At 49.8% G+C, this 12,629-nt stretch overlaps 1 protein-coding gene across 1 annotated transcript; it reads left to right on the top strand.

Annotated features, from left to right (window-relative positions):
* The first annotated feature begins 366 nt into the window (after positions 1 to 366).
* Positions 367 to 10,874, top strand: TFRC (transferrin receptor). Its single transcript, XM_062498843.1, has 14 exons — positions 367 to 486; positions 860 to 982; positions 2,115 to 2,201; positions 2,340 to 2,479; positions 2,861 to 3,021; positions 3,331 to 3,450; positions 4,039 to 4,124; positions 4,230 to 4,293; positions 4,624 to 4,691; positions 5,051 to 5,118; positions 5,483 to 5,564; positions 6,492 to 6,716; positions 7,178 to 7,318; positions 7,603 to 10,874. Exons 2-14 carry the CDS (start codon positions 917 to 919, stop codon positions 7,843 to 7,845), a joined length of 1,551 nt encoding a protein of 516 aa, XP_062354827.1. The 5' UTR covers positions 367 to 486; positions 860 to 916; the 3' UTR covers positions 7,846 to 10,874.
* The last annotated feature ends 1,755 nt before the right edge of the window (positions 10,875 to 12,629 follow it).

The following is a 12,629-nucleotide window of genomic DNA, read 5'->3' as shown; positions in this document are numbered from 1 at the left end:
CAGCTGCACACCTGGCAGTGGCTCCTCCAGTAGCTCAGGAGGATATTAACAGGCATTATGTTGTGTCACAGCTCACACCCTCATGTCTTACTTGTCCTTTTGTGTCAGGGGAAATGAGTTTGCTTAGCTTCTCTTAGGAGGTGACTCAGAGACTTGGAAGCAGAGATTCTTTCTGCTATTTGTCTTAGAAATCAGCCTTCATTAATGTCTCTGACCAACTTCAGAGGTTTTTGCGTGGAAGTACTGGGATGAGTTTGCATGTTTCAGGCTCCATTGACTTGATCAGAATTGTTAGAGCACAGACTGAATACAGTCACAATACTGGGTCAGAATACTGAGCTAATTAAATTCTTGTATGAAAGAGTATAACACAGTCTCTCTACATTTAACAGTAGCAAGAACCAAGTGTTCATTATAGAAAATGGTCAAGAAGAGTTGGAGAGTCCTGATGCATACGTGGCATACAGCAAGAACGGCACAGTTACTGTAAGTGACTCCAGGAGGATCCCAGAAATGTCTTTACACCTAAAAAATAAGTCCCTTTAAGATTCAGAGTGTATAAAGCCCTTCCCAGTTAAGAGAGCTGGGCAGGGTGGTCAGAGTGGGGAGAGGAATGGGCCCACACAGCATTCTTACTGCAGCAAGATGCAGGAGTAACTTTAAACTTCCCTGCTGGAATCCAGACAGGAACCTTGGCAGAGTGCTGCTTCAACAGGCATCTTGCATTGGATCAGTTTACATTGCTGAGCTTTAGCTCCCTCCTGCTAACAGGAGTCACTGTTACAATGACTCTGTAGGTTTTTTCAGGTGTCTTATTGACTTAGGATTGCTGCATTCATAACCAGTGTTTCTATTGCAGGGCAAACCCATCTATGTGAACTACGGACAGAAAGAGGATTTTCAGCAGATACGAAATATGGGTGTTCCAATGAATGGAACTATACTCATCTTCAGAGCTGGGAAAATAACCCTTGCTGAGAAGGTAAGCAGTGTCTGCCCCAAAGCCTGGCTAGACTTGGCAACAGGAAGCTATGCTTCCTACTCTTTGAGGCACAGAGGTGTGTCTATCTTCAGGTCTATAGAACTCAAGTATGTAGGATTGTTCTGCAGGCCTGGTCTTGCTTGTTTGCACTAAGGCTCCATGTGCAGGTCTGGACACTGAGGCTGAGCAGAGCTTGTTACTGTTGGTGGTGCCATTCTTCTTGGCCTCGGGCTGTTTGCTGGAACAACCAGGCCTCTGGAATGGTGGGGCTGGGAGGCAGCCTGGGAGAAGAGCTGTCTGATATCACTAGATGTCCATAAGGCTGCTAGAAGCACAACAGCCTTGCCTCCAGGACACCTCTTGCTGTTGTAGACAGATACTTTGAAAGCTTGGCTCCTTGCTAACTGTTCCCTTGGACCATGTGCTGTATTGTTCCCTCTGCAGAGAACAGAACCAAATCCAGGTGTTTCTGTATGCAAACCTGTCCCATGTCTGACCCACAGCTGCCCCTCAGATGGGTACTCCTGGGGGGCTGGGGCACAGGACCCTTTGCACTTGGACTCTGCCTGTCTGCAGGCATCTGACACAGGCAATGTCAGAAAGTGCTTCCATAAAATGTGGTCACTGGTTCTCCAATCCCATTTCCACTTTCTAAACTGGTGTCTAGCCTTACAAGAGTGTTTGTACCAGTGGCATATCAGAGCTGGGTTGTAGGTGTGTTAAACAGGGACCTGGATAGCTCATTCTGGCACCATTTTCCATATGAAGATAAGCTTTCATTCACTCGTTGTCTTGAGATTAACCTCATCTGTGGAAAACAGATGGAGCTTAATCAAAATTACATGATACTAAATTTTAAATGCTCCAAGGACCAAATATGAGCTGAAAGAATCACAGACTGAGACACTGTGGTATGTCCTTACTGTTCAAGACTATGTTAGACACAGTTTGCCTGGAGTAGAGCTGAGCTGCTAGGATTCAGCTGCCTTGTGTATCTGTCAGGTAGCTGTTAAAATCTGTTGTGGAGTTGGGCACTGAGAAGCACAACCCTTCACACCATTACTCCATGTTCTTGCCTGGACTTCCCTTGCTTGCACTGCAGATGTGGAGGTAATGTTTCTCTTTGCTGCAGGTTGCAAATGCCATTAAGGAAGGAGCAGTTGGTGCCCTCATGTTCTCAAATAACAAGAAGGCAGATTCATATGTCCCCTTTGGACATGTGAGTATGTAACTGGTTCCCCTGTTATCAAGAACCTCCCTGGCTGTGGGCTGCAGCCTGGGGCAGTCTTGCAGGCCTTGTGTAAATGAAAATTGTTGAACTCTGGTGAACCTTGAGGATTCCTCTTGCTTTTCACAGGCCCACCTTGGAACTGGAGATCCTTTCACTCCAGGCTTCCCTTCTTTCAACCACACCCAGTTCCCACCAGTGGAATCTTCTGGACTACCTCACATTCCTGTTCAAACTATCTCTAGAGAAGCAGCAACCAAACTGTTTGGGTAAGTGTTTCTGCTGCCTTGCAGGCAGAGGTGCTGTGGCCTCTTGCAGGAGTGAGGATGGTGTGAGGTGCTGTGAGACTGAGAGCTCTCTGCTGCTCTCTGCTGTGTGTGACAAGGAGCATGTTCTGCAGCTGGCTGGAGAAGAGTCACTTGTGTCTATGTCTCATCTCTTAAAAATTGAAATTAATCTAGTGTTGGATTCCCCTTTGCCTCTGCATTCTACCCCTCCCTGCATAATTAGTGGTACAGAACTGCAGATTGTCTCCTAGGCAGGCCCTGAAAAATGTTGCACCTGCAGTTGCAGGTGTGCATCTTTCACACAATAATTAAATGAGGTCAGAGCTGGATAATGAGTTCAAAGTATCTTCTTTTTTCTCCCAGAAAAATGGATGGAGATAAATGCCTTGAGGACTGGTCTGGTATCATGGGATGTAAGGTGACAGTAAACAGAAACATGACAGTGAAACTGACTGTGAACAACGTTATGGTGGATAGGAAGATCCTGAACATCTTTGGTGTTATCAAAGGATTTGAAGAACCAGGTAACAGCAGCTGCATTGTGGCCAAGTCTTGAGAGGGACCCTTCCTCTTCAGTGATCACTGGAATGGGACAGTTCTTTCTCAGCAGAACCAAGGCTTCCCCCTTTCCCCCCCCTTCCCTGAGGATCAATCAAAGAGAAATCTGAACCATGCTGTCAGGGAAAGGCTAAATGAAAGCACTCAGTGTGCCAGAGTCAGGAATCAGACTGCAGACTCTCTTCCTACTACAGAAGCTGAAAGCTGCTCTTCTCGTAAATGGTATTTGCAATCTGAAGCTTGCAGCTCAGGGCTTGATCTTGTCTCCTTTACAGATCGGTATGTTGTGCTTGGAGCCCAGAGAGACTCCTGGGGGCCAGGAGCAGCCAAGGCTGGTGTTGGCACTGCCATCTTGCTGGAACTTGCCCGTGTCATCTCAGACATGGTGAAAAATGGTAAATATTTGTGAACAAAAGCAGCAGGGTGGGAGGTGATGCAGGTCTACCTCTGTGTATGTTAACACTGGAGAGCCCAGTTGCAAAGCAGTCCTTTAGAAAGTGTAGGGAATCTGACAAAGCTTCCTGAGAAGCTGTTACATGTCCAATACGGCTCTTCTGCAATGAGCATTCACTTCCAAGGTACTGTCTGCATGTATCTGGTGTGGCTCATATACAGGAGTGTCCTTGGATAACACAGGATGAATACATTAAACTTGAGCTGTCTGTTGGACAGACAGGCCCCAGATGGGAAAACTCTGAAATGTGTGACCAGCTGGAGCAGTGGGGACTGCATGGTGGCAATTAGCATGAGCACACTTGTCTCCAGGGTTAATTTTGGGCTTAGGTAGCTAAACAAAACAGAGTGGAAATGCAGACAGCATTGTTCTGCAGCATGTGGGGGCAGGGTACTGTGTCCATGCAATGTGCACATTTCTCTGCAGCAGCGCTGTCTGAGGAGCGGGCAATTCATCATCCCAGGCCTGCAGTGCTAATCTGCATCTCCATGGGGGAAGTGCAGACATGTCAGTCTCTCTCTCTTTGCAGATGACTACAAACCACGGCGCAGCATTATCTTTGCTAGCTGGAGTGCAGGAGAGTACGGAGCTGTGGGTGCTACCGAGTGGCTGGAGGTACTGGTTATTTAATAGCTCTGCAGGATGGCTGTGCAGTTGTTCCTGTGGGTTAAACATTCTGGTGTTGAACTGCTCATTTATAAAACACTTGTTTTGTTCTAGGGCTACTCCACCACGCTGCATGCCAAAGCCTTCACTTACATCAACTTGGATACTGCAGTCCTGGGTAACCTGCTACTCTTTTGAGTTTTTTAGAAATTGGGTGGGACTAGAATAGCTTGAACAGACATCCCTTAACCTCTAGGAATGGGGGCTGTGCCAGAGGTGGTGGGTGGGTGTTTGGCTGAAGACTGGCATGACTCTATTCTCCTGCTATCATTGAAGCTGGGAGGCTGATACAGCCTAAGCCATGAGGAGTCAGCTCTGTTAAGTCCCTGTAGACTGTCCTGTGTCTGTTGAAGGTCCTTTGGCAACTGTAGCTGTAGATCAGGGGTGGGCAGCTCTAGCAGTAGTAGTCAGTTGTGCTAGTATGTTAAATACCCTTCAATTTTTGCAGGCTCCAGAAACATAAAGATTTCTGCTAGCCCGTTGCTGTACTCATTGCTGGAGACAGTTATGAAAAGGGTGAGTTGAAGGGCTTGGTCTGATCAAGGTGACTGTGGTTTTAAGGAGGAACTGAAAGCAGACAGAGATGTGCTGGGTCACTTTGCCCACTTGACACCTTCTAAGGAGAAAGACCCATTTAGGAGAAAAACCTGGGATATTCTGAAGGGGCTCTGTCTGAAATCAGCTGGGCTCTGGGAATTGCGGTTCACACATGAAGAATCTAAAATCAGCAAATGCCACAGTTCAGTGGCAGATGTGCCAGTGTGGGGAAAGGTCAGGGGAGCACACCTGACTCTTCTGCACAGCAATGTAAGCTCCAGGATGGACCTGGCCAAGCAGAGGTCAGAACAAGTGCAGTGACTGTCATCTCTGTGCAGGTAAAGGACCCCACAAAGGATTCAGGAAACCTGTACAGCAGCGTTGGCTCTGACTGGATAAAGAGAGTGTAAGTATTGTCATCCATCTCTTTGGGAAAGCAGATCTCCTTCATGAAGGAGCAAACTGTATGGATTCTGCTGGAGTGTAATACTGCTGTCTGGGGTGGACTCTACCTTTGACATGGGGTCAGGCAAGTGTGAACAGTACAGCACTAACTGTGCTGTCCCAAGCTGGCTGAGGCAGCCCAGACACCTTCCTGCAGGACAGGAACAGTCTTGTACAAAGTCCAGTGGCAGGGAATGGACAAATAGGACGAGGGAGTTGATTGTGACTCCTTCAGTCTAGAGTTCTGTTGGCTCAGAGCTTCAAATGTGGAGCTTGTAGCTTTTCTCCAAACGAGCTGGTAACTACTCAGTGCTTATCTTCTGCAGTGTTCCTCTTGATCTGGATAATGCAGCGTTCCCTTTTCTGGCCTACTCGGGAATCCCAGTGGTTTCCTTTGGTTTCTATGATGTAAGTAAAGCGTGCTTGCCTGGTGTGCTGTTTCTGTGCAGTGTTGTAAGAATACCTGCTCTCCAGGATGGCAGAGCAAAAGGTGCTGTTCAAGTTCAATGTCCTTGCAAGAACTTCTCAGAGGGAGGAGGTGCAGCCTCTGGACCTGGTGGCTGTGGCAATACTTGCTGTCAAGACTGCTTCTGGGACAAGGCTGGCCTAGAGTCTCTGTTCTAAAATACTGAATACTTGCAGGTTTTTGGGGAGAGGGTTCACTTGCTTTTCTGGAGGCACAGATGTTAATGAATCAGAAGCTAAAAGTAATAGAAAGATGTCAAGGTGTGTTGCATCAGTGAAAGACTGTTCTCCAGCCTTCTGGTCAGCAAGCAGAGGGCATTGTGGAAGCAACATCATTGCCCAGAGCAAGTACTTACCTCAAACTGTTCCAGTCTGCTACTACAGCTTGGGGGTAATATCAGCCCAGCAGCCTGCCCTGTTACTGCAGGTGCACAGCTTGGATTCTTAGTTGGATAGCAGCTCCCTCTATTAGGAGTGCTTGGGGTTTGTTAGTGTCAGACTTGTTTCACAAAAACACCCGAGTTATCCTGACAGGAAGGGTTAGAGGGTGCTGCAAGCACAGACCAGACTGGGTGGTGAGATTTGCCCATCTGCACTTCTGCAGTGAACTCTGAGGGCATAAATGTCTGTGTGTCTTCAGGTCTAAATAACAAGCAGAACATCCTGCTGGTCACTGGAAGCTGTCAGGGATGAGATACAAGAACTCCATTCCCTTCCCAGTGCTTTGGAGTTTTGACACTTGAGTGTTTGCTCCTTAACAGCACAGGGAGATGGGATGTGGTGGAAGTAACAAGTAACTTTTGGTAGGGGATGAAAAAAGCCTGACTGGAAAAGCATTCTTGTCTAACTCCAATACCTTCTTTCTTGCAGAAAGGTGATGAATATTCCTTTTTGGGCACTACTGAGGATACTTTGGCTAACCTGAAAGAGAAGACTGACAAGTTGTATCCTCTCATGCGTACTGCTGCAGAAGTTGCTGGACAAATTGCTCTCAGGCTGACCCATGACCATGAGCTCTTCCTGGACTTTGATAGATACAGTGAAGAATTGCTATCATTCCAGGAGAAGCTTTTGATCTTTGATTCCAATGTGAAGGTTAGGAGGACTCTGAGTTCACCAAATCCCTGATGATTATGGGGTCATGTGCTAATAAGACCCTGTTCCAGTAGATACAGCAGGATGGACACCTTTCCCCTTTAGACATGAGAGGGTAGTGAAGTGTGACCAGAATTGATGTTCCTTATGGAGCAGTGTAGTCAGAGTAGCTGTGGCACACAGATTTAGCTGATCTAGATGTTGTGAGCTCTTGAGGAAATGGATGTAAACAGTTTCTTCTCTGGTTACCATTCACAGCATAGTGCAGCTTTTCATCTCATTTGCACCTCTGGTGAAAAATCCACAAGAAACTGTGGGTAGGGAGTGACCTCAGAAGGAACTTGTTCTGCTACTTGGCTAAACTACCAAAAAAAAAAAAAAAAAACCAAAACAACACTTTCTTTTGGTAAGAGAGCAGCAAAAGAAGAAAATCAGGTTTGCTAACAGCTCCTCCCTTGCAGGCACTGGGGCTGACCTTGGAGTGGCTGTATTTTGCTCGTGGAGACTTCCAGAGAGCTGCAGCTGCACTGAGAAGAGACATCGAGAACAGTGACAGTGAAAACAGGATTGTCCGCAGAGCCCTGAATGACAGGGTGATGAAGGTGGGTATCTTCAGCTGGTTTTTCTTCTTTCACAAAGGAAGAGAGTGCTGGCTGGGATGAGCCTTTCCCTGAGGGGCCATGGGCACTGTGTAGACTGGTGTCTCTTCCCACTTGCTTAGTGGCAACATGATAGCTTGCTCACAAAAGAGAGGGTTGGGCCCTTGCAGAGCTGCTGAGGGAAAGGGCTGAGCGGAGATCAGAGGTTGGCAGCTTGTGTTGGGGCAGCTCAGGAAATTAAAACTTGGGACGTGAGAGTATAACCCTGAATTTGCTCCTCTACTCAGGTGGAATACGACTTCCTCTCACCATACCTCTCACCAAAAGATGCTCCCTTCCGCCACATCTTCTTTGGCAAAGGCAGCCACACCCTGCAGAGTCTGCTGGAGAACCTGGAGCAGCTGAAAGTCAACGAGAGCAGTGTGGATGTGAATGAGCTGAAAGAGCAGCTGGCCTTTGCAACCTGGACCATTAAAGGGGCTGCCAATGCTTTAGTGGGCGATATCTGGAATACAGACAACGAAATCTAGACACAGCAAACACCTGGATTACCCGTCTAAGGTACAGGAGAGCTGTGTGCTCTCATGGGGAGCACAGCTTCCTTCCTGGCCCCAGTCCCAGCAGAGGGCCTTGCTGTGTAGATCTAGTTCCACCTGTAGCAACACACAAACTCTGTGTACCTCAGATTAGGCATTGGCATGATTTTTAAATGGCAGCTTCTTGCAGTTTTCCAGTACCTTACATATTGAAACCTAACCAAAACCCCCTGAAACCTAAGTGAAACCCACTCCCTAACATGGCATTATTTTCCTGTAGTTACTCTGGCAACAAAACCTTTTTGACCAAAGTTGAACATAAAATTTAAATCTCACCTTGACAAATTCACAGGAGGCAGTTTTAAAGCAGTACTAAGATTACAATGAAGTCTCCTCTGACCAGGCTCCCAGCTAACCACAGTTCAAACCTGTTGTGTACAGCTGTTTATGGGATTTCCTGCCTCCAGTGTACTTAAAAACTAAGAGCTCAGGTGTTTCCTGAACTGGTACCTTGAGTGGGAAGGTATCTCATCTATTCAGTTCTTTTAATAGTTGGCCACCTAAACCTAGTGACAAAACAGGGAATGGATTCCTCTGAAGATTTGTAATGAGGATCCCTTCTCTGGCAGGGAGCTGCAGTTCAAAAATTAAACAATGTAGTAATAGCCCGCAAGTGCTGGATTATCAGCAAGCTCTGAAGTGCCTGGCCTGCCTTTACTCAACAGCAGGTCCCAGTGACATCTTGCAGGCTTGCTTCTGCCAAGGCAGGTATCAATACCCAGGGAAAATGACCCAAAGATTAGCCAATGTCCCCCTGATATCCTTGGCTGGCACCTCAGCGAGTCCTGCAGCATTGAGAAACGGCTTTAGACTCGTACTTCAGACCTTGCTGCTCAGGGGCCTTGTGTGAAATTGAGTCTCTTGCTGGCCAAACCCTGTTTGACTGATGTCATTTTGCAGGTTGGCTGTTGTTTGGCACTGAGATATTTATTTCTTTATTTATTTATCAGTGACAGTGTTCACTATAAATGGTGTGGTTTTTTTATAGAAGATAATTATCGGAAGCAGTGCCTTCCATAATTATGACAGTTATACTGTCGTTTTTGAATAAAGCAGCATCTGCTATTACAATCAAACATGATACTGGAACTTTGCATTTAAAGTAATCAAAACAAGCCCCTCAAAAAGTTTTGGAAAACTAGCAATTAAGCTTTCTGTGGCAAAAACACCCCTCTGGAAGAAACTTGAAGGTGCAAACCTGGTAGAGTGTCTCCAGGTTGTGCTCCAAAGTAATCCTTGAAATGCTGAAAACCTGGGTGGTAATTCCAATACTAGAAATTAGTCTTCCTTGCAGGATCTGTGCCCCTCTGTGGCCTTCAGACTTCTTCCTGCTCCCCTTTCTGGATGCTGGGTGCTCTCACAGGGAGCACAGCTTCCTTCCTGGCCCTGGTCCCAGCAGAGGGCCTTGCTGTGTAGCCCTAGTTCCACCTGCGGCAACACACACAAACTCCCTGTACCTCAGATTAGGCATTGGCACGATTTTTAAATGGCAGCTTCCTGCAAACTTCCAGTACCTTATGTATCATGAAACCTAACTGACATTATCGGGGGCAGTGTCTCCCATAATGTGTAAAGAACAAGGTAGTTTTTGCCTACCACAGTGTTATATCGGAGGCAGTGACCTCCATATGTTGCACTATGGGTGTACGTAATTATCGGGGACAGTGTTTCCCATAATTGTTCTATGCTTATCACGCAATGTCATCTGCGAAGCTTGATGGTTAGTATCTAACATGGATTAATTTCCTGCAGTCCTATTTTTTCACTCTCCTGTGGTGATGCAAACTTCAGTCTGTTATGTACATCCTTTGACTCTTCCTTCTCCATAGGCTGAACTGTTTCAAATAGCTGTGCTGTCTTGAATTGGCTTCCTGCCTCCAGTCACGGGAGTGGTGCTTGAGTGTTTAGTGGAAACTAGGCTAGTTAGACTGTGTGTTCTATGGTGTAGTAAACTTCCTTCAAATCAGTTACAAAGACCTGAGGAATTACAGGTGAATGTAGGGCTGACAGCTGTCCAGAGGACTCTGGTCACTGCTCTGGATGGGTACATGTAACACTTTGAGAGGCTGGCCTGCTTTGGCACTGGGAGGGTGCTGGTGTGTGTGCATGGGCTGCTCACTCTCCAGTCCTGGCTGGAAATTCCAGTCTTGCCCCCTTGGGTGTTGCAAGGAGAGAGAAAAAGCAGTGTTAGCTTTGTAATGCTGCTATTCTGCTGTGTGACCTGAAGCTGAGCACTGCTGAAGTGTGACACCTGCTAAACTGTGCTGCCTGTTCCCAGTGGCTGTTGCCAGCCTGTACTTTGCAGTTTGATCTGGCATTTAAACCTAACCTGCAGCTTTGTTTTAACCTAAATTCTGCAGTTTGATCTGGCATTTAAACCTAACCTGAGTGAGTGGCCTGAGCCCCAGCAATGGTCCTTGAGGGAAAGAACACTGTTCAGCTGGAGCTCCACAAAGAATGAGTAGGGACTGGCCCCCAGCCTAGTTACTGAGCTCAGTGCTCACCAGCTTCGAGGGCTGGGATTTTCACTGGTCTCTAGAAACCTGATGCCCAGGCTTGTGCAACTTGCTGTTCTTCCTTAACGTCTGTTAACTTCCTACACCCCTGTCTGTGTTAGTGTTTCCTAGTGACATTTCTCTGGATGGCATCTAAGAGCTGCTGTCTGGGAGTCCTCACTGTGGTGTTTGCATGCATCTTGATGTCAGACTTAATCTTGTGCTTTACAGCCAGCAGAGAGAGACAAAAGACAAAGCTTGTCTCGTGGCTAGGCAGCAAAGCCATGACTACTGGGATGTTGGGATGCCTTGCTTAGTGCTGGCATCTGACAGCTGTGGGGTGCTAAACTGTTTCTGGATTACCTGCTGTTTGCTTGAAGGAAGTATTTTTGAAGCATGAACATTCAGCTTCTCTTGTGGGGTTCTGGATTACCTGCTGTCTGCTTTAATAAAGGTTTGAAGCTTGGACACTCGCCTTCTCTTGTGACTTCTTGTAAAGCCATGATGCTGTTGTGGCATTATAGCCATGGGTGAGCTTGGGCAGCTGGAGGGAGGCTGTTGTCCTGTTCCATCAGGGCTGGTATGTAGCAGCTCTAGTACAACTTAGATGATGTGCAGTAGCAAATCTGAACTTTGCAGTGCTGCTCAGCTGAGTCCTGCCTTACCACAGCCAACTACACAAAAGACTGGTAAAGAGGTGGAGCACAAATGTATGCAAGCCCTCAGGCCTTCCCCCTCTTTTCATGCTCTTCTTCCTGCCTCTCTGTCACTGCGCTGACTCTGAAAAGCCTTCGATGTATGGGTGAAGGATGGGAGAAGGATAAAATGTCAGGTGTCCCCCTGGCTGTGGCCTTGCACATCTCTGCTGCTGAGAAAGTGGCTGGACAGGCCTGTGGGTGACTGTGTCCCAGGAACCCAGCACTTGCTCCTGCCTTGTCCCTGCCCCTCATCATCCTGGAGGTCCCGCAGGCCAAGGTACAGATGCAGATGTTGATACTGCTTAGAGCCTCGGGGGAGCTCTGGGAGGGCAGAAGCTGCCTCCTCAGGGCCAGAGGCCTGCTCAGGTGCGACCATACAGGTTTGGGGCTCTGCATTTAAATAAGTTCAGTTTCTCTCTGCTATGCTTCCGCCCCTCCCTCATGCCGGTCTCGCCTTCTGCTTTACAAACCCCCGCAGCCCGAGAAGTTGCACTATTTGGATGAATGGCAGCTTCTCCAGGATCCCAGCTTGCACTTTATGGGCTGTCCCGGCGTAGCTCTGGTCCCTCCTCTTCCCGCAGGGATGATTTACTTGTTGGAAGGACGTCGTTTCCCGCAGCTCCTGCCCGCGCCTGGCAGTACTCTCTCCCTGCGGTAACTGTGCAAAGTGTCCCGAGAGGCCGGGCCGGGGCTGCGGGGGCCCTGCTGCGGCCGGGCAGCGCCAGCCCCGCCGGGGCAGGGGGAAGGGGGACCAGCCCCTTCCAACTCACCTGGGAGCAGGATTTTGGCAGCGCAGGGCAGCCCGCGTCCCCGGTGCAGCGGATAGGTCCCGGGGCCTGGCGCTGCTCCGCGGTGAGTCTGTCTGTCCGTGCGTCCATCCATCCGCTTGTCCGTCTGTCCGTCCTCACCCCCGCCGTTACGTAAGGCGGCGGGGCGGCTCCTTTAAGAGCGGGGCCGGGGGCGGGTCGGGGGCCGTCCGGGCTCCCGGCGGCGGCGGCAGGAGGGGAGGAAGGGGCGGTGAAGCCGGAGCTCTGGGGCGCGGCGCGGGGGGGGCTGCCCCAGCGTGCGGGGCCGGGGCGGGGCCCGCACCGCGTGCACCATCCGGGGGCAGGGGGCGAGCGGGGCGCCGGGGGTGCCGGAGGGCGGGGGGTTGAGCCCGGCGGTGCCGGAGGGCGGCGGGGTGGCCCCGGGGGTGCAGGAGCAGGGGGGCTTCACCCGCGGCGTGCAGGAGGCGGGGCTGGGGGCGCTGCCCCGCGGCCAGGAGCTGGTGGCGGGCGGCGGGGAACCGAGAGGCGCAGGGGGGCCGGGCCGGTGGCACTGGGTGCCGCTGGGCGAGCGGACGAGCCTGCAGGAGTGGGGCGAGCGGCCCGGGCCCGTCACCGCCCTCGGCAGCCCCAAGCCGGGTGCGGAGCCGCGGCGGCCCCGGGAGCGGGGGGCGGCGCGTGCTCGGCGGCGGGCGCGGGGCGGTGAGGAGGCGGCGGCGGGCGGCAGCCCCGGGGCGCGGCGGGCGCGGGGCGCGGTGCGG

This window comes from Cinclus cinclus, chromosome 10 (assembly GCF_963662255.1).
Source record: "Cinclus cinclus chromosome 10, bCinCin1.1, whole genome shotgun sequence".
In the NCBI taxonomy this organism is placed as follows: Eukaryota; Metazoa; Chordata; class Aves; order Passeriformes; family Cinclidae; genus Cinclus; species Cinclus cinclus.
This window is presented reverse-complemented; position numbering and strand designations above follow the sequence as displayed.

Coding starts and splice junctions, on each gene's coding strand:
- TFRC (XM_062498843.1), top strand. CDS start 917: ATGGGTGTTCCAATGAATGGAACTATACTCATCTTCAGAGCTGGGAAA. Junction 2,202..2,339: donor CATATGTCCCCTTTGGACAT/GTGAGTATGTAA, acceptor TGCTTTTCACAG/GCCCACCTTGGAACTGGAGA. Junction 5,119..5,482: donor TCTGACTGGATAAAGAGAGT/GTAAGTATTGTC, acceptor TATCTTCTGCAG/TGTTCCTCTTGATCTGGATA.